This window comes from Fistularia commersonii, chromosome 16 (genome assembly GCF_037954325.1).
Source record: "Fistularia commersonii isolate RoL2024-O1a breed Wild chromosome 16, RoL_Fcom_v1.0, whole genome shotgun sequence".
Lineage (NCBI taxonomy): Eukaryota > Metazoa > Chordata > Actinopteri > Syngnathiformes > Fistulariidae > Fistularia > Fistularia commersonii.
Genome location: NC_141299.1, coordinates 3,035,739 through 3,057,929, shown reverse-complemented (window position 1 = coordinate 3,057,929; position 22,191 = coordinate 3,035,739). Strand labels below are relative to the sequence as shown.

Genomic DNA, 22,191 nt, shown 5'->3' with positions numbered 1-22,191 from the left:
GCCAGACTGAGCTGGTTCAGTCGTGTGCACAGGAGGGATTGTTAATACACTGGAAGAGGGATGCTGGGGTTGGAACTGCCAGGCAGGAGGCTTAGAGGTAGACCAAACAGAAGATAAACAGATGTAGTGGGAGAGGACATATAGTTAGTTGGTGGGACAGAAGAGGACATAGAGAATAAGGTAAAATGGAGGAGGTTGATTCACTGTGGTGACCCCTGAAGGCAGTTGAAGAAAAGGAAAGAAGCCTGCCTTTAGAAATAGAAATTCTACGTTGGAAACACCCACCCCACTGGAACGATACAGAAAATTGATGGACAATTGTTTGCTGTTTAATTGATTCTCTTTGTGGGGGAATTTTCAGATTGTTATGAATTGTGCTGAATGAAATAATTATAGATGGGAAACGTGTTTGTGAGAGCAAATTAGTCTTTCTCTGTACAAGAGATGAGAAGATAAACCAGAACTCAAAGTGCAGATTTTCTTTGACAGATTTTGATGGTAACTCCATAAGCCCCTTTATAAATGAGACAGCGCACATTCGCAGAAAGCTTCTATCTGTTCAGGAATTTTCAAGATCTGTCATTCCTCACCTGCCCACAGGTTGCCTCCATTGAGTCCTACTTTCCTCAAGTTGTCTCCCTAGAAAGGTTCATGTGGTGGTTTAGTGTTTCACCACTGTCTACATACAGTCTTCTGTATAAGAATGCACTGTGGACAGCTGCTAATGCTTTATTACCATAGACCTTTTTTGTGACTCAGCCTCACTGACCCTCATCTGACAAGTGCTCCCGATTAATTTTTTGTATCATTTTGTACATAATCTATATATTTCTTTCCATAAATTTAGACGTCATACGGCCCCAATGCAACCCTGATTATAAGGTAAGGGTTATACACAAGTGATAAATGAATTCTGGTTGTGTGCGCCAAAACATTATCACTGTGACAAAATTATTAAAGTGTTGTTTTACTGTCTGATATTCGAAAACACGCCTATGATTTTAGACTTTTGTGTTCACGTCTATGAGAGCTTCAACTGGACATGTATATTAATGGTGTAAATCACAATACTAGGCTGTAACCTATATGCAAATCATCCCTTTAAGTAGTACTGCATAACCTTGTTTCCAGATAAATCAGTATCCATTAGGCTTGCTCCGATTTACTAGCTTAGTGTTCAGGAGTTTAACAGGCTTTTAAAGAGTAAAATCTATAAACAAAATATTGAGGAGCTCATAAAATACTGCTCCCATTAATTGTATATGATCTGACTTCAAATCAATGTAACGTTGTAGGCACAAGTCTGAAGATCGGCTTGTGATGTTCTTGCCTTGCACATATATTACTCCTTTTTGTGAGAAAAAATAAAGACCATTATAAGCACATTCAGGTCATACTGTAACAATACCAAAAAGAAAACCTATACCACATTAATTCGATTGAGCAATGCTTGTCAAATTTTAGTGAGGTACTTATCCTTCGATATGAAGTTCTTGACGTGATCAGTCAGAAACCTGACAAATAAAATTCAGCAGGGCTATAGGAAAATAAAAAATCCTGGATATTTCTGTGATGTTTGTAACATATCCGTATGAGAATGTCACCACTTTCGTATTGTGAAATTTCAGCAGGAAACATTTGATACAGACAGATAGAATGCAACAGACTTGCAGAAATCCAGATATTTATGTGGCAATGGATGCATGAAATTACTAAAGCATGACATTTTACTGAAACTAGTCAGACACCTTAATAACATGAAATAAGCTTTCATGTGTCTTCTGTACAGAAATTACATGGTTTTAATTTTTTTATTTTGTACTGTATTATATTGTTGAAATGTACTGATTTGAAGAATCTCTTCAAGCATCCAAATTATTCTGAGCATATTATTTCCTCTTCTATGGCTGTCAGTAAAGCATGGGCATGATGCACCATAAATGTACATTTAATGGAGCCATACTCCTTTGGAAGTACAAAAAAATCTTCAACAAATTCACAGAAATATACATTTAACATATATATTTTATTTGGAATATCTGAGGGTTTTGTTAAACTGTTGGACATTTTGGAAAGACAAATGGGGGGATTGAGTTGTAGGTGTTTTCCCTAAGTTAATGCTTGAAAGTGAAGCTGTTGAAAGGATTTAGGAGATTAGGGTACACATCTAATGCAGTGGATCTGTGCGGTATTGTCATATGCGGCCTCAAACCTGACACGTAAGGTCCCTTTTAGCCTCAGCTTATAAAGTAAAAAAGCAGACAGGATACTCAAATAACAAGTGCGACAGATATAGTGGGCAGAATGCCATTGCTGAGGCTGCAATACAATGTTTTGATCTTACAGGCACGCTACATCATGTAAAACTCAATAATCCATTAATGAATTGTTTTCTGGGACAATTCACTAAGACCCAGGAATCTGAGGATGTATTTAGATCTGACATGAAACCCGTGCAAGTAAAAGAACAAAGAAGCTTTGGTCTATATGCTGTGACAAAACCAAGAGTTAACAGAAGTCCCCTCCATCTCTTCAATATACTTCAAACAGCATTACCATTTGCATAGACTCTAAATCTTGCAACATTAATGCTCTTAACAGCAAAATAAATAAATGGTATCTATTTACTTAAGCCTAGGCTTTTTGTCAGGCTGTATATCCCTCATAGTCAGATATAGGTTAATCAGTATGAGAAACTGATCAGCACTAGGAACACTACTGATATGGAAGACATATGAGATATGAGAGATTCCTCCAATCCAAATAAAAGGCATGAACTACATATCCCTCTACATATCCACAAACAAAACAAAACACAAAACAGGCCACTGTCTGACTGAGCTAGTCCCAAGCTCTGATAAAAATGCAGATGGTTGCATCAGGAAGGGCATCCGGCGAAAACCTGTGCCAAAACTACATACGCGAATCAAACCTAAGAACCTGAAACCCTAATTGGTCGAGGCCCAGGTTAACGATGACTGCCATTGGTGCCAATAACCTACAAGGTACCAGTGGTAATTGGGCTACTGTGGGACAAAGAAGGAGAGGTGTATTCGAAAGGAGAAAGAGAGAAGAGGAAAAGGAAGAGTTTGGCACTTAGAGTCGGGACTTTGAATATCGGTCCAATAACAGGAAAAGGTAGAGTTGGTTAACCTGATGCAGAAAAGGAAGGCAGATATGCTGTCCAGGAGACCAGGTGTAAAGGTAGTAAAGCTAGAAGCTTAGGAGCTTGTAGTGGGAGTTATTTTGAAGGAGGAGTTCGTGAGGAATGTTCTGAAAGTTAAAATAATGTCAGAATAGACATGGCTGAAATTGGAAATTGAAGGTGTGATGCTCAGTGTTGTTAGTGGTTATACCCTACAGGTGGGATGTGAGTGATGGGCAGGCTTGGTATCCAGGATAGGGAGCAGCAGTGTGGATTCATGCCTAAGAAGTGTACTTCAGAGTACAACAGTATTTCCTTTGAGAATACTAATAGAGAAGTACAGAGAAGGTTAAGGGGAGCTGCATAGTGCTTTTGTAAACCTGGAAAAACCATATGTCAGGGTGCAGAGGGAGGAACTCTGGTATTGTATAAGAAAGCCTGGAGTGGCAGAGAAGCATGTTAGAGTGGTGAAGGACATGTATACTAGCTGTGAGACAGTGGTGAAGTGTGCTGTAGGTGTAACAGAGAAGTTCAAGGTGGAAGTGGGACTTCATCAGGGATCAGCTCTGAGCCCCCTCTTGTTTGCAGTGGTGATGGACAGGACAGATGAGGTTAGACGGAAATCTCCGAGGACCATGATGTTTGCAGATGGCATCATGATCTGTAGTGAGAGCAGGGAACAGGTTGAGTAAAATCTTGAGAGATGGAGGTATGCTCTGGAAAGGAGAGGAATGAAGGTTAGTCACAGTAAGACAGAATAAATGTGTGTGAATGAGAGGAGCCTGGTTGGAGCAGTGAGTCTACAGGGAGTGGAGATCAAGAAGTAGGTGGACTTCATGTATATCAACGGTCCAGAACAACAGAGAGTGTGGAAAAGAGGTAAAGAAACGGGCCCGAGTAGGTGGAGTGGGTGGAGATACAAAGTTGGAGTTGGAATGGGTGGAGAAAAGTGTAAGCACTACTATGCGATAGAAGACTATCAGCCAGAATGAAGTGAAAGGTGTGCAAGACAGTGGTGAGACCAGCGATGTTGTACAGTGAACATTAACGAAAAGACGGAATGCAGAGCTGGAGGTCAAGGAGATGAAGATGTTGATGTTCTGTTTGGGAATGATGAGGATGGATAGGGTTAGGAATAAGTCACTAAGATGGTACGGTCATGTACAAAGGAGGGATAGTGAATATATTGGTAGACGGATGCTGAATTGGAGCTGCAAGGCAGGCGGTCTAGAGAGACCAAAGAGAAGATTTACGGACTTAGTGAGAGAGGATATGAAGTTAGTTGGTGTGAGAGAGGAGGATAAAAAGAATAGGGTTGGATGGAGAAAGTTGATTTGCTGTGGCGACCCCTGAACGGAAAAGCTGAAAGGTAAAGAAGGGGTCTGATTTCAGTGTTACAATACTGGTGATATATACATATACATACTTACATACTTTCATACATACATACATACATACATACATACATAAAGACAAAGTTGATATATATTAATAGAGTATATATTTGATACTGATAAATTTATAGAAATCTTTAAGCTTGACTAAAAATATGTTCTTACAAAGCCTTTTTACTAATTTCTTACAAAGGGCATCAGAGATATTACTGCTCATTACAAACACATACAAAATAGTCACAACCTTTTAGTCCTATATGTTTTATGCAAGCATGGCAAATATATTAAAATGATTTGAACCAGGGATACAGATTTGTTTAATATGTTATTTTCAATGCAACCTACTAAAAAAACACTCAAAAATATGTTAGGTTTGAATGTAAAAACACACCCCATATGAAATTATTTTCCAGTTCATACACACCTTATAATTTATGATGCAATTCCTACCAAACCCTCCAAAAGTGGTAAGATGCATAGGTGATAAATAATTGTGGTTTATGATATGCCTGGGTTATGTTTGAAAGCGAAATTACAAAGTTTATCATTACAAATATATTGAGCCAGACCAACTAGCCTGAAAGCCTACCCTGCAAATTCACAAACCTAAATTCAAAAAGTGCTGCGGTGTGTAGTCATAAGATTGCCAGAGAAGGGGCATTGACTTTCAGCCCAAAGAATGATGTGGGTCAGTAGGTAATTGCGTTCCTGCATTCCAATAAGTCCGGGACTTATTGGCAATTAATCCTGCCGATGAGCAGTGTGCAGCACACAGATATACAGTTTGTTGGCAGACTGATGAGTGTTACTCTGACATCATGGCTCTTCTTAACAGTGATAGCGTAAAATCTTTGCTTTTTGACTCAGCACAGACATATCTTTAAGCAAGCCTTAAAAATAGTTTTGAAAGACTTTTCATTGATGGTGTTTATTTTAGCTGTTTTTAGAATAAATACTGTGAGTTCCAACAACTTCTAAAGAAAAAACACATAAAATGCTTTTTCTTTAAAAGATAGGTCTAACTTTTCAGCTACGACGGGTATAACATTGTGAGCCATTCACAACAGATTTAAAGTTATCTGGCTGCGTGCAATTCCCAGATGTCCATCTTTTATCATTATAAACAGATCTATGTGTGTTGCAGTTTAGATCGTATGTTTTGGCACATTACTAACGTGTTTTGACTTCACCATGTCTCATTAAGTTCCCTGTCTTTAGATGGTGGCATCTGTCATGGTATGCCAAGTATCAGTCACACTGTGTAAAGTGTTCCATTAGCCGTAGGCTTCTGTCTAATCTTAGATTAATCACTTAGCGGCCACTGATCCTAAATAACAGTGTGGACAGAAAAAAAAAAAACATTCCTGTCACACAACCAAATAGTTGTCTACAACAATTTATTATGACAATGCACTTAATGACTTGTTCATCAAAAAAAGGGAAATTGTTGACTGACATTGTCCTTACAAAACAGGAGTAGTTGCTGAGTAGGGGGCAGGGTATCTAGTATTGAAAACTCACAATCATTTAAATAAGGGACAAACCAGTTCAAGTTTCAGTACATCCACACTTCTATATGACCTAAATATGACCTGTAACTGGAATAAGTGAATTCTTGCAATTATTTGATAAATATCGGCATGCAAGAGTTATGAATGGATGTCACAAAGAGGGTGCTGGTCCCAAATTATTTTGTAATGGTCAATGAAGCAATAAGTGCGGGTAACGTCAGAGGAAGTACTTGTTCGTGCTGAGATCTTTAAACTGTTGGAACTAATCATTCCTAGTTGAAAATAAATGAACAAAAACTTCATGCACCTAAGTCAACATTATAACAAAACAGACAGACGCAGCTCCAGAATAAATTGAAAAGCAACACGTCAGAGATTGCTTCTTATTAGTTGCCCGTTTCAGCTTTGTGTGGTAGACAGACTGATAAATCAAAATAGAAATGGTCGAAACAAATCAACTGTTTTGGAAAAATACACACAAAAAATACAAACAAAAATAAAGATTTTATTCTGCCTCTATCTGTGAGGATTTTCATGCTAGAATATCAGCAGTTGGGACTAATTAGTTGTTTAGAAGGCATCATTAGTTGCAGAGTAATCAAGACTCAACAAACAAAAACAAAAAGTAATCAAACCCTAAAAGTGATTCTCCTAACTAAGGAAGATAATCTCCACTTCAGCTTGATTTTCCTCAGCTCTGTCGGATCCTTAATGTAATTGCTCTTGTTAATCATGTATTAATTTGTTGAAAAGATTTATTTGGAAGACTTGTCTTGAAAACATACAAACATTTCTAATCTTGGGATACTAGCAATTTGCAATTAAGATTAGAAAAGTAGAGTGAGACCAGATTAAGCTTTCACAGTGTTGGAGAAGCTGCCAAAGGCTGGTGGAATACTTAGATCAGGGTCTTTTGTGTTTATTAAACATTGAAGATTCTGAAATATCTCAAAAACATGTAGTGATGTTGAAAAGGAAGAGGTTAGAGAAAAACAATTTGAGTAAACTGCATTACTCAAATGGGCTACAAATAAAGTTTGATAGTTGGAAAAAAAATAAGTGAAAAGATGTTCAATTATCTGTGCTTATTTTGCCTTGTCCAGATGCAAAAGTGTGATTTAAAAATAATGGACTTGCAACTACTAGATACTTGCCAGACATTTTGTTTATTACATCTCATATTTTTGAATTCTCTTTTATTGTTGCAAAAGTAAGAGCAGAAAATATTGGTGGTTGAAAATTAAAATCGTGTTGATTAAGCTATTTTGTTTGGCTGTCAGCAAAATTAAATAAATTGAATCAACAGGTTCTGTTGAGAGACAGTAACTGAAATTATCTGCTCAGTTCTGATCTTAACAACTTCAACAAACTTAAAGGCAAAGTTCAGAGAAGTTTAGTCTGCAAGCAACAAAATTATAACTCTTTAAATATAAAAAGCTCAAAGGCATTTCTGAAAAAAAGAATTACCTTGAGTCCCACAATGTCCTTCATTTAATCCTGCCACCATTTCTCAAGTGATCTTGAGTAGTTTAGCATCAATAATGATTTTAATAGTTCATTAACTGTCTACACGAGATGTGTCACTCAGTGTGGCATCTACCACTCACACTAAAATAGCTTGTAAAACCTCATAGGAAGATATTGATCAATAGACTTAAAGCCTCTAATGCAATATTTGCATCTTTTGCATCTAATGACTGCCACACAGAATAGTCATTAGGGAGTCATGTTATGATATGAGTGGAATGCATTTGTGTCAAAACACAAATAATTGTGTGAAATTGATCAATTTCTTAGTAAAAAAATTTGTTACCAAGAAAGACTGGTTTTAGTTGCTATTGAAAAGTGCAGGATTTATATATGTAAATGATGTGTATAATTATCTGAATATTATATGATCACATCACATTCAAAATTCTTTCAAATGGGCTCACTAATGGATAATGAAAATTTATATAGATATTAGAGCAGTCAAAATTATAGCATTATTTCAGAAACTGCAAACACTAGCATGATTGATTTACTTAAAATATTTGATGTAGTTAACACATGCACCGCAAACATTGGCGTAAATTGGTTCAATGTTCTCTGGTGGTGGAACAAACTCGATCAAAATTATTATCAAATTATGACTCATCACAACATATTGTCCCTCTCAATCAGAAGTAAAAAAAAAAAAAAAATAGGACCATCTACTGACATAAAGTAGTGTGCACAATCTGCAGGAAGGAGTTTTTTTTATTTCACCAAAGCTCTCAAGCTTAAAGCACCACATCAATGGGAAGGATACATTGGTCCAGAATCCCTATGCATACTTTGATGACCGCAACACTAGGCTACTGCCAAACCCTAAAAGAGCGTCTGAGCCGAACCTGGGATAATGTAAACAAGTTAGTCTATCACTGACACGCTAAGAGGAAAACATTAATATGGATATTTCTTCGAAACACAGTGAGGTTGGTTGGTTCTATTTTATTTTAGTTTTCATTTCTCAATCCAGACAGCATTTTTTGTTCTAGCTTGAAGGAAACGTGCTAAGTGTATAAATATCACTCTCTGTCATGAGTCTTTATTACCCATACAAAATAAAACATGATCAATAATGAATGGATCTTGATTGAGATTGATCAAAATTATATGAATTTAAGAATATAGCAAACCAATTATGCTTCATTCCACAAGCTGCCCGTGCATTTAAGAGTTCATTTAAAAAGGATTATAATTCTTTTCAAATCAAATCAATTGATTGACTTCCAATAAATGTGTCAACTAAATATATAGAAATACTCCAATTTACTTGGCTATTTTTCTTTCAATTTTCTGTTCATTCCTGATGAAGTATCAATTCTATTTTTTACCAAAGAAATAAAGTCCACTTGAAAGTATTAGTGCTCACATTTCTTATTTTTTCGCTGATGAAAATGTTCTGGAGCTCCTTAGCTCTCAGTAAAATACATTTAAAGATTCCGAGCTCCATATGATAAAAACCCATCCTTGACCTTCACATGGTGGAGGGGTTTGCGCATCCCAGTGATCCTGGAAGCTATGTTGTCAGGGACTTTATGCCCCTGGAAGAGTCACCCAAGGCAAACAGGTCCCAGGTGAGGGACCAGAGAAAGCGGAGCTGAGAAGACCCTCATGAAGAATCCATTCTATGGATCCACTTTTCCCTTTGGGAGCCCCTCATGGCCAGGCTTTCACCCATTGGGCTTGGCCGGGCACAGCCTGAAGGATCAACATGGGTCTCTCTTCTCCTCAGCTCACCACCCACAGGAGGGGCCAAGGAGGTTGGGTGCAGTGTAAGCCAGGCAGCGGCTGGAGCAGGGGACTTTGGCAGTCTGATCCTCGGCTTCAGAAGCTGGCTCTTGGGACATGGAAAGTCACCTCTCTGGCAGGGAAGGAGCCTGAGCTGGTGGCTGAGAGATTCTGACTAGATATAGTCACACTCACCTTGATGCACAAAGTATGGTCTGGAACCAGGTCTCTTCAGAGGGGCTAGTCTCTTGTTTTACTCTGGAGTTGCCCCCGGTGAGAGGCACCAGGCAGGTGTGGGCATATTGATTGCCCCCCGACTCAGCGCTTGTACGTTCGGGTTCAACCCGGTGGAAGAGAGGGTAGCCTCCCTCCACCTTCAGATGGGGAGATGGGTTCCGACTGTTGTTTGTGGCTATGCACCCAACAGCAGTTCAGTTTACCCACCCTTCTTGGGGTCCCTAGGGGGTCTGCAATGGAGGGCTCCTACCCAGGAGTCACTCTTTCTACTGGGAGACTTCAACGCTCACATAAGCAACAGCAGTGCCACTTGGAAAGGCGTGATTGGGAGGAACGCCCCCCTTGATCTGAACCCAAGCAGGGATTTGTTCTTGGACTTCTGTGCTAGTTACAGATTGTCAATCACAAATACCATGTTTAGGCATAAATGTGTCCATATGTGCAGTTGGAACCAATGCAACTTAGGCCTCAGTTCTTTGATTGACCTTGTTGTTGTGTCATCAGACTTGCAGACGCATGTCCTGGACACTTGGGTGAAGAGAGAGGCGGAGCTGTCAACTAATGACCACCTGGTGGTGAGCTGGCTACATTGGTGGGGGAGGATGCCAGTCAGACCTGGCAGACCCAAACGTAATGTGAGGGTCTCCTGTGAACGTCTGCCAGAGTCCCATGTCAGAGGGAGTTTCAACTCCTGCCTCCGGCAGAGCTACAACCACATCCTGAGGGGGGCATGGGTCATTGAGTCCAAATGGGCCATGTTCTGTGTTTCCATTGTCGAAGCGGAAGACCGCAGCAGCAGCAGTCGTAAGGTGGTCGGCGCCTGTCGGGGTAGCAACCCTCAAACCAGCTGGTGGGCCCCAGCAGTGAGGGATATCATCAAACTGAAGAAGGAGACCTATTGGGCCTTTCTGGCCTGTGGGGCTCCCGGGGCAGCAGGCCAAGCGACATGCGGCTTCGGTGGTTGCTGAAGCAAAAACTCTGGCGTGGGAGGAGTTTGGGGAGACCATGGAGAATCGGTTGGCGTCGAGAAGATTCTGCTCCACCATCCGGCGGCTCAGGACGTGGAAGCAGTGCTCCGTCAACACTGTGTACAGTGCGAGTGGGGCAATGCTGACCTCACTTCGAGATGTTGTAGATCGGTGGCAGGAATGCTTCCGAGACTTCCTTAACCCCATTGAAATGCCTTCCAATGAGGAAGCAGAGCCAGGGGACTCTGAGGCCGACACACCTATTTCCGGGGCTGAAGTTGTTGAAGCAGTCAAAAATCTCAGTCGCAGGCTGGGCTGGCAGACTGAGGTGATGATTCCCATTTTTAAAAAGGGGGATCAAACTTCTCAGCCTCGCTGGTAAGGTCCATTTAGCAGTGCTGGACAAGAGGGTCCACCGGGTTGTTAAACCACAGATCCAGGAGATGTAGTGTGGTTTTGGTCCTGTCGTGGAACAATGGACCAGCTCTATAACCTCGGCAGGGTCCAAGAATTTCAAGGCGCAGACCCTAACCCTAACCCTAACCCCAGGGTGTAGTGGGGATCTGGTTTGGTGGCCGCACCATCTGCTTTTTGCAGATGATGTGGTTTTGTTGGCTTCATCAGGCCATGATCTCCAGTTCTCACAGGAACAATTCGCATTAGAGTGTGAAGCAGCCTGGATGAGGATCAGTACCCCCAAATCCATGATCAGGGTGCTCAACCGGAAACGGTTGGAATGTACACTCCAGGTCAGGGAAATGGTCCTGCCTCAAGTGGAGTAATTCATATATCTTGGGGTCTTGTTCAAGAGTGTGTGAAGGATGGAGCAGGACATCAACAGGCAGATCAGTGCAGCATCTGCAGTGATGCAGACTCTGTACCAGCCTGTTATGGTCAAGAGGGAGATGAGCCAGAAGGCGAAGCGCTCAATGTACCGGGCGATCTACATTCCCACCCTTACCTTTGGCCATAAGCTGTGGATAGTGACCAAAAGAACAAGATCACAGACACAAGTGGCTGAAATGAGTTTCTCCACAGGGTGGCCGGGCTCTCCCTTAGAGATAGGGTGAGAAGTTCAGTCACTCAGGAAGAGCTATGACTAGAGTCATTGTGCTCTTCCACATAGACAGTCAGAGGAAGTGGCTTGGGCATCTGGTCAGGATGCCTCCTGAACGCCACCCAGGGAGGTATTCCAGGCATGTGAATCTGGGAGGAGGTCACGAGGAAGACCCAGGAGAGACTATGTCTCTAGGCTGGCCTGAGAATGCCTTAGGATCCCCCTGGAAGAGCTGGGCCATGTGGTGGGGGAGAGGGAGTTCTAGGCCCCCTGCAACCCGACTCCGGGAAAGTGGGGAAAGATGGATGGATGGATGGATGGATGGATGGATGGATGGATGGATGGATGGATGGATGGATGGATGTTGCAAAAAATAAAAAAAAACAAGCAGATGTTATATCTATAATATCACTAGGTCCTGATACCAAAAATAGTTCGATGGATGCTATCAAAAATCATTAACTTTACATGAGCTCAGCCACTTTACATGAAAGTAAACACTTTGTGTATGAAGCTGTTAACCCATTCCTGAATCATATGTTGATAAGTGACAGAAAAATAACTTCATAGTTAAAATTAGATAACACATTAATATAAATATGTTCAGACCACATATGTAAGCAGGCAAAGATTGGCATCTGTTTTACTGTCTTGAAATCTGAACAGTTAATAACATAACTAACTTCAAAGATGAAGACTGACATGGTCTCACTGTATTTCAAAGAGTAATTAGATAACAACAACTCGCCATCACTGAAGTCAGGAGCACCACCCCTTGCAGCAAAGTAAAACCATTTGCTCCTTCCCTCTACTTCTTAAGTGAAAAATTGTGAGGCTCCTGCGACTAAATGTTTGAAGTGTGAAAGCAGGAGCCAGAAGGAAGGTCAGAAATGTAAGGGTGTAGGTGTTAGTTGGCTATCAGAGGAGAAGCTAACAGGACTTCAATGACCTTCGCTGCTTTCGCCGAACTCTTCTACATGCAAACAAACCCAGCAATAAGATCAATTTGAAAACATTTTTTCAACTCCTCAAAGCAACAGTCAGACATGACAGTTTCTGAGTTTGTGACATTCATAAATACCCTTTGCATCACAGCAAACACCTATTTAAAAGATAAGAATTTCTTGCTGCAACACTAAGGTCAATTCAAACACTGTGCTCAGAAATATGCGCTAATATCAGGCATGGGACCACTCAAAAAAATTCTGTCTATTTTCTGTAGCTCCCATATAGACATGAACAGCAATACTGTTGGTCTGGAGCCTAGTAAACAGGAACAGGTTTAGGAACTTAAATTTAATTCTGTGCCAAATACCTTCCCTTCAATGCACGGTGCAATAAAACATGACATTAATTACTTTAGCTTTCTTTAGAGTTGTCATGTACCATTATATTTCATATGGTTTATAACAACTGCAATATTCAATTGTCTTCATAGCATCTATGTTACCAAATAAATATGATAAAACAACAAGTGACATAGAATAATACTCACAGACCATGGAAGCACAAACGCTTTTAGCCTCACTAACTGTAACTTGGAAAGCTTCTCTCATCCTTAGAAATTCAAGCGGAGCTGAAATGACTCACTACTTCTCCTCCAACCTCTGTCAAACTTCATGAGGAGGTAAACATTTCCAAATATGGAGAAAATATGAAGTCAGTATTGAGGTCAATATCAGTTTGGTTTGCTTTCTCTTGGAATGCCATACTCCGCAAGCCAGAGTCACTAGACAGAGCCAGTTTTGTGGTGCATACCTTTTACTTGGAATAATAATGATGATTGTAGAAGATGTTTCACAAGCAATTTAGGCTCACTTTGACCTAAGATGGATAACACTCAGTCTGCCTCACAAGCTACTCCTTATAGTTAAACGGTCGAAGATTTTAGAAGCCCATTTTTTATTGATCAAACCCACCAGGGTAGGAGTCGCAGGTTAAGAGGTCCCTTTTGGTCAAGTAGGAAGGGTTGTCACATGAATCATATCCAAGCAATTAAAAAGATATAAATATAAGTTGATTACTCCTTATGAGTACTCCCTTACTCCCTTATATTTTTCTTGTAAAAAAAATTATATAAGAATAAAGTTGTTTTTTTTTCTTTTGACTACTTTAATACTACATTGTTAGGTTTGGTAATATAACCTGTCTCAGAAGAGACATCACAGGAATATTCATGTTACTTTGACAAAATTTGAATTCAAAGTTTGTGATGAAAAGAGGAGGAGATGGTCTCAGTGCCAGGACACAAAAAGCTATTTTGATGACCCTGTAGCACAGAGGCACAAGGAAAAATGGGATGTACTTAAAGCGATTGGGGATGGTTCAGTGACAAGAGGGAGTATATGAAATCTACTATAAATATAAAAATAAATATAAAATATAAAATGTCAATCCCAAAATGGTGGTTCGAAAAAAAAACTGCACACCAAGAGTTCTCAAAAAATAAAGATAATTCATTTGAGAAACTTTATTCTCGCATAACATTTCGAGCAAACATAGGCTCTTCCTCAGGTGCTTACCAGATATATGTATAGTAAGCTTCTGAGGAAGAGTCTAGGTCGTACCCATTCCTAACTGGACAGCAGATATATGTGTTCTTTCTTTTTTTCTAGTCCCAAAATGGTGACACGAAAGATTGAAAATATAACAACACATTATTAATGAACAGCTGCAGCTTGAGTCTTGAGTGACCAAAGAACACGTAAATGAACCACTCACTGGAAACATCCTGTGCTTGCAATTGTTCATATACAACTGGACATTCTAAAAGATATGCTTTTGGCAATCGAGACAATGGTCATAGAGCTGTCAGAATTTTTGAACTGCATAACAGCCCAATGCTTTTTTTATATCTCCATTAATACTCCAAGAAATAACATTTAAGTTTGTCATGTAAAGAATGTTTGGAAATTAAAAACACTTTAATATACAGTGGGGTAAAAAAGTATTTCGTGAGCCACCAATTGTGCAAGTTCTCCCACTTAAAAAGATGATAGAGGCCTGTAATTTTCATCATAGCAACACTTCAACTATGAGAGACAGAATGAGAAAAAAATTCCAGAAAATCACATTGTCTGATTTTTAAAGAATTTATTTGTAAATTATGGTAGAAAATAAGTATTTGGTAAATAACAAATTTCATCTCAATACTTTGTTAGCAATGACATAGGTCAAACATTTTCTGTAAGTCTTCACAAGGTTTTCTAACACTGTAGCTGGTATTTTGGCCCATTCGACCATGCAGAGCTCCTCTTGAGCAGTGACGTTTTGGGGCTGTTACGTTACATTGCAGTAATTTGGCAGACGTTTTTATCCAAAGCGACTTACGAAAAGTGCAATTCAGTCACCAAAGATCCTAAGTACCAGTAGTCGGAAGTCAGAAGTGATCACTCAAAATCATATGAATATATACACATACATTCATTTCTTTGTTTTTTTTTTTGTTTGTTTTTTGTTTTTGGTTTTTTTTTTGGGGGGGGGGGGGGGCGAGTGGGGTAGTGCTTGGTGAAGAGGTATGTTTTCAGCTCACGGCGGAAGATGGGCAGCGACCCCACTGTTCTGACCTTTTTCGGGAGTTCGTTCCACAACTGAGGAGCCAAGACCGAGACCAGCCAAGACCGGTTTGATCGGCAGCCGGGGGCTCTAGTGATGGGGTGGACAGTCACCGAGGAGGGGACGGGTAGGGACATGTGGCTTGACCAGATCCTGGAGCTAAGACGGAGCTGTCCCATTCACTGCCCGGTTGGCGAGCACCAGGGTCTTGAACTTGATGCGGGTGGCTACCTGGAGCCAGTGAAGGAACATAAGAAGGGGAGTTGTGTGAGAGAATTTGGGACGGTTGAACACCAGGCGGGCTGACGCTTTCTGAATAAGCTCCAGAGGCCTGATGGTCACCGCTAGGGCACCAGCAAGGAGGGAGTAGCAGTAGTCCAGACGAGGGATGACTAGAGCCTGGAAGAGTATAAGCGCTGTATCCTCCGTGAGGAATCTGTGAATCTTCCTGATGTTGTAAAGGAGGAATCTGCAGGAATGTGCTACTGCTGCGACGTTCGCTGAAAATGACGTTCCCTGAGAATGACGGCTGTCACTTGGCAACACAGACTTTTAACCCCCTCCAAAGATTTTCTATGGGGTTGAGATCTGGAGACTGGCTAGGCCACTTCAAGACCTTGAAATCCTTCTCAGGAAGCCACAACTTCAGTCCCTGGGCAGTGGGTTTGGGATCATTGTCATGCTGAAAGACCCAGCCACTTTTCGTCTTCACTGCCCTTGCTGATGGAAGGTTTTCACTCAAAATCTCACAATACATGGCCCCATTCATTCTTTCTTTGACACGGATCCAGTCGTCCTGGTCCCTTTGCAGAAAAACAACCCCAAAGCATGTTTCCACCCCCATGCCTCACAGTAGGTATGGTGTTATTTGGATGCAACTCAGCATTCTTTCTCCTACAAACACGACAAGTAGAGTTTTTACAAAATAGTTCTATTTTGGTTTTATCTGACCATTGGACACTCTCCCAATCCTCTTCTGGATCAACCAAATGCTCAGTTGCAAACTTCAGAAGGGCCTGGACATGTACTGGCTTAAGCAGGGGGACATGTCTGGCACTGCAGGATTTGAGTCCCTGGCGGCATAGTGTGTTACTGATAGTAGCCCTTGTTACTTTGGTCCCAGCTCTCTGCAGGCCATTCACTAGGCTCCCCCGAGTGCTTCTGGGATTTTTGCTCACCGTTCTTGTGATTATTTTGACCCCACAGGGTGAGATCCTGCATGTAGCCCCAGATCGAGGGAGATTATCAGTGGTCTTGTATGTCTTCCATTTTCTAATAATTGCTCCCAGTTGATTTCTTCACATCAAGTTGCTTACCTATTGCAGATTCAGTCTTCCCAGCCTTGTGCAGGTCTACAATTTTGTTTCTGGTGTCCTTTGACAGCTCTTAGCCGTAGTGGAGTTTGGAGTGTGACTCTTGCAGGTTGTGGACAGGTGTATTTTATTCTGATAACCAGTTCCAACAGGTGCCATTAATACAGGTAACGTGAAGGACTACGGAACCTCTTAAAAAAGAAGTAGCAGGTCTGTAAGAGCCAGAAATCTTGCTTGTTTATAGGTGACCAAATACTTTGTTATTTACCAAATACTTATTTTTTACCATAATTTGCAAATTAAATTATTCAAAAATCAGACAATATGATGTTCTGGATTTTTTTTTTCTCATTCTGTCTCTCATAGTTGAAGTGTAGCTATGATGAAAATTACAGGCCTCTTTCATCTTTTTAAGTGGCAGAACTTGCCCAATTGGTGGCTGACTAAATACTTTTTTGCCCCACTGTATGTGTGAAGCAAGACTTGAAACAACAATGCAGATCTGATGTATACACAAATTGCACTTATGGACATATATTCAAAATAAATTTACCTTTTCGCCTCTGGATGAATGATTACTCTGAAGGCCTGCTGGGTTTCTTTTGTTGCAGTCTGTCAAGATTTAGAAATAAAGACATATATGAGTTATTAATTAGCAAAGTATAGCAGCTAGAATGACTGCAGCACCACTTCATGCAGTATAAGTTAATTTTTGGCCAATGGTCTATGAATATTTAAAGATTTTGATACATTTGTTATTACAATGTCACAACCTTAGTAATTTAATGTATTATGGACAAAAATAAACTCTAATATAACTGAATTTCCCCCTGAACTAATTAGTGCATTTTTGTGTTACTTTAACATTCCTTCTACTTGACTTGAATGGTTAGCTTATAAAGCTGTCTCTACAGAATTACAGGATTTTGCCAAAGCGTTATAAAATAATGAAAACATAAGTTGTTCCACTACACAAATCAACAATTGCCCCTGCAGTGATGAGAAAGGTCAACACAGCCAACAGTAGTACTCCATAGTCCCCCACCCCCTTAAGTGAATTAATCACTGATGTACAGATAAGAATACATCCGCAAGAGCTCTCTCAGGAGTAGACTGAGAAATCTGTCAAGGGTTGCACTTTATTGAACAGACTGCTACTGGAACAGCCTGCAACTGACAGAGAGTATCCCACAAACAGGTCTTTTAAACTCCAACTAACTGGCTAAAATTTTATCAGACTCATCCATATTAGCTGTGCAGGAAATAGCATTCTGATGGTATAACCATTTCTTGCAAATGACTTGGGGAATGTTAAAAAATATGTAACATGTTATTTAAATAGCCTGAAATGTCAAACTTTTTTAGCTAAAGTAAACTTGATAATTGTTTTGCAACTTCTCAGAGGACATCTATGACAGACATCAGATGCAAATCAGCAGATGGCTATCATCTAGCTTATTTGTTTTCATTGTGTAGTGATGTATCTGAACATGCACTGTACCTTCTCAAATAAGTACATTAATAAATTAATAAAATCTACTTGGTACCCTGCTGTTTCCTTTGTCCTAACAGTTCATCATACACATACAAAATTTCCAAGTGATCTTTAAATGTAGTTTACAGCAACATGCCAACAGTGCTGATGTGATGAGATACTGACTTGGTATTATTTTAAAATATTGATTCATGACATGGTCAAGTACTTAAGACATATTTAAATTACTAAATAATCAATTAAAAATGACTAAAATCCTACATTTCAAGTCACTGGTATGAATTGGTGCTCCAACATTTTCTCAGCAGAACCAACTTAATCATTATGGTGAGGCAAAATAGCTCCCCTATGATTAATCTGATTAGAAATGTAATCGTTTGACATCCCTGTTAAAAGCCATAAAGTTTAGTCTAACTTGATAATTAACCTGACATGGATAAGTGTCAAATAAATATTCCAACTTAAAAGCCTAGCTATTGCTTTTAGGATTACAGAAAAAAAAGAAAAAAAAAAATCAACAAACATGCAAAACTGAAGCTTTGCTGTGTTTTGTGAAAACCCAATGCAACATGTGTGACCCGTCACTTGCCTTTATTTTGATTATTTTCACATTGGCCTGATGGATACTTAAGAGAGAGGGGATATGCTTCCTTTTCTCTCACAGTCTCATGAATGTTATAGATGCTATCAATGGTAGAAGGGTGGCTGCTGATGTATTGGCAAACTACTTTTTGAAAAATGAATAACACAGAATGTAGGTGTCTTGGATATTACACTTTTTTCAGTCAGTTTTTCCTTCTAGGAAAGTATGGGAAAAAAGGAAGGAGGGGCAGGAAACACATTTTTAGAAGTAAATGAATAACTCGGAAATGGGAATCTTAAAGGAAACACATTTTTAGAAGTAAATGAATAACTCGGAAATGGGAATCTTAAAGGAAAATCAACTTGTCAAGAGCCTAACAACCCCTAGTGTGGTGTAATAACTGCAGTGTAAAGCACAATCCAGTGGTTATGTAATCCATTCTGTGGCAGTGAGGGTATTTAGGTAAAGCCTACAAGATCGGTGTCATTGGTAACCTATTATACACTGCATGTCAATTTGCCAGCAGAGAAGAAATTCTTAATTCTTAATTTTGGTGAATGTTAAGTCACTACAACTGATTATATGATTATAGAGTGGGGAAGCCAGCTTTTAAATTCAAGCAATATGATGTATGTAGGTGCAAATTTTGCACTTACTTAATTCTAAGAATAATTTTTGCACAGGTCCATGCTTCATTTGCATTTAAAGAATGTGAACATAACCTGAAGTTCTTGTTTACACAGTAAACAAAGCATGTAACATGGAAATTTTTATGATAATAATAATAATAGAGGACTTCAAGACTATACTGTTTGATTTGCAAATGGTAAAAATGAGATAAATGTTTCTTCATTTGTAAGTATTTACCAGCAGCTTGAAAAGTCTCCCTATTAAGAGTTACACATTAAAGTAGAACTGGGCTCTGTTTGCATAAACCTGGACAAGGAAGTGTTCCTGACTGCGGTGTTCTTATTTGACACAGTTTTTATGGGCTCTGTACAGTGTTCACAGCTCCATCAGTGGTAGACAACTTCAGTGGAAACAAGAAATAGAAAGTATACATACTCTAAGGTAAGTGCTCTCACCATGCTCACACAAAGATATTACTTGCTTCCAAATTCAAAATAGTGGGACAGCAGCACTAATAAAGAGCAAGGAATGACCAAGAAATAAGGAACTCTTTCAAGATTTTTCAAAGTTTGCTGTTGTACAAACGTTCTATCCATAACAATGGTAGGTGTCTACCTACCTCTAGATCAAACAATGTTCACACATGGGGGCTGAATTCTTCAAGACAATAGGAAAGTTGAAAGACGATAGAGCTATCGCAAACTACCTGTTCAATTAATTGTCAAAATCTGACATAACCTTGTTTTTTTTAGAATGCAATTGAAGATCAACCTTTAAAATAAGAAAACTCTCAGCTGAAAATTCAGCTTTGCATCCCTAAACCCAATTTTCTGGTCTACATGCAATGATTTTAGGTTTCCAGTGGGTGATAACAATACCCAAAGACCAAACACTGCTGTGAACACAACAGGCTAAATCACAGACAGAAAGCTCAATTGACACCAATATCAATGTGTGAAGCTCCCACAAGAGAGCTCGCAATGAGAGTCAAAAACATTCTTTAAAGACAACATACTGTAACCAAATGCTGGGAAAAGCCCTTGAAAAAACTCATCCCACTTCCTACTAAAACATAGAGTAAATGTAATTTTTTCTTTGTCCGTCCTTTTAAATAGATAACATCCAGGACATTCGATCCTTTTGGCAGCATAATCTTTCTTGTGCTTTGACAATATGTTCAGGGATGTCCTGTGTCATTGTCAAGAAATCCTGTTGCATTAGTAAGCTTCAGTAATAATACACAGGAATTAACTATGATTGGCAGAGTGCAGCAATTGGAAAGGTTACTCATGATTCTTGAAAAACTTTGAACTACCGTCTTTAACAACAACCTTTTGTGCAGGATGTCAATGACTATCTTTTGGACATCTGCCAAGTCAGCAGTCTTCCCCATGAACATGGAGCCTGCTGATCCACACTAGGAGACCATTTAAAGGCTCGGGAAACCGTTGCAGGTGTTTCAACTACATTAGCCCATTAGGGTTGGATATTCCAATATTTTCCAAACTTTTTCACAATATTTTAATTTTCTGAGGCATTGAATTTTACCTTTTCATTATCTGCTGGTCACAATCATCAAAACATTATCTCATCACTGAGCCTTGAGAGAGGGAGAGGAATTAATTTTTTGAGTCTTTTTTTTGGATGGAAGTTATCATGTTATTTTACACCATGCCATTACATTATTTACAGAAACATGATCAGAAATCAGAAAAAATAAATAAGCTCTGATGATTTTTAAATGAATTACATTTTTCTGGTAGCCGCAGAATTAGACAGCTATTTATTTTTCAAAAAGTTTTCCAAAATCAAAAGGTTAAAGTAATTTAACCTATGAGTTTAAAACAATGGATTTATTGATAAAGATAAAGCAGAGATTAAAGATAAAAAAGAAATGTGGCCCTCAGTGGGCACAGGCCAGTGTTTTCCTTATGCTGGTCCCAAGCTGGATAAATGCAGAGGGTTGTGTCAGGAAGGGCATCAGACATAAAACCTCTGCCAAACTGAATATGCAAATCAAATTTTTGACTTTCACACCAGATTGGTTCTGACAGTGCTGATAACTTATATGGTACTAGTGGAAATTGGGCTACTGTGGGTTTAAATAAGGTGAAGAGAAAATTATGTTCGTGGACACAGAGAGAAGGGGAAATGTAAAAGTCTAGGACTGCGAGTGGGGACATTGAATGTTTAGATGATGACAGGAAACGCTAGAGTTGGTTGACATGATGCAGAGGAAGAATGTGGGTATACTGTGTTCCCAGGACACCAGGTCGAAAGGTAGCAATGCTCGGGGCTCAGGGCTCGGGAGCAGGATTTAAGCTGTTCTATCAGGGTATTGATAGCAAGAGAAATAGAGTAAGCGTTATCTTGAGGGAGTTTGTATGGAATGTTCCCGGGGTGAAGAAGAGTTTCAGATAGACTGATAAGTCTGATACTGGAAATTGAAGGCATGATAGTAAATGTTGTTAATGGTAATGGCTCACAGTTAGGATGTGAGTTAGAGGGGAAGGGGAAATTCTGGAATGAGTTAGATGAAGTGATGTCGAGTATCCCCAGATGTCAGAGAGTGGTAATTGGTGTCTACGTCTTTGCAGCCAACAGAGGTGATGAGAAAGTAATAGGTTGGTTCGGTATCCAAGACAGGAACACAGAGGGACAAATGATGGTAGACTTTGCAAAAAGTACGGAGATGCTGTAGTGAGTACTGTTGTGTACTGTTCTACCCTAGCCTCATATGGGGCACCATTTGTTGTGCAGCGAATGGAGCTAGAATGAGTTACTAATAATAACAAATAATTATCAATGATAATTATTTGTTATTAATCACCACCAGCAAAGCTAGAAAATAACTAAATAGTGGAATGTGGTCTCCAGAAACAGGCATTCATTTAAAAAGGTCAATGATAATATTTTAGATGAATAAGGTGTGACTTCGAGCACTGACCCTGTCACACAGTCTTGTAATCATATACGCACACAAAATACCATGAAACTCACCTTTAGAATATCACAACATTTATTTGTGTGTGTGAGAAAGTACTGCAA

At 39.5% G+C, this 22,191-nt stretch overlaps 1 protein-coding gene across 3 annotated transcripts in view; it reads right to left on the bottom strand.

Annotated features, from left to right (window-relative positions):
* The window catches only part of lpp (LIM domain containing preferred translocation partner in lipoma), a 143,454-nt gene that overhangs the window by 114,949 nt on the left and 6,314 nt on the right, over window positions 1–22,191 (bottom strand). For 2 of the 3 annotated variants that reach the window (XM_086162386.1, XM_086162387.1), the window contains exon 2: window positions 16,989–17,047. In XM_086162386.1, coding sequence (XP_086018512.1) covers window positions 16,989–17,047 — 59 coding nt within the window. Of the gene's footprint in view, window positions 1–13,062; window positions 13,140–16,988; window positions 17,048–22,191 lie in introns of those variants that run through there. The other variant, XM_086162388.1, reaches the window with a different exon arrangement.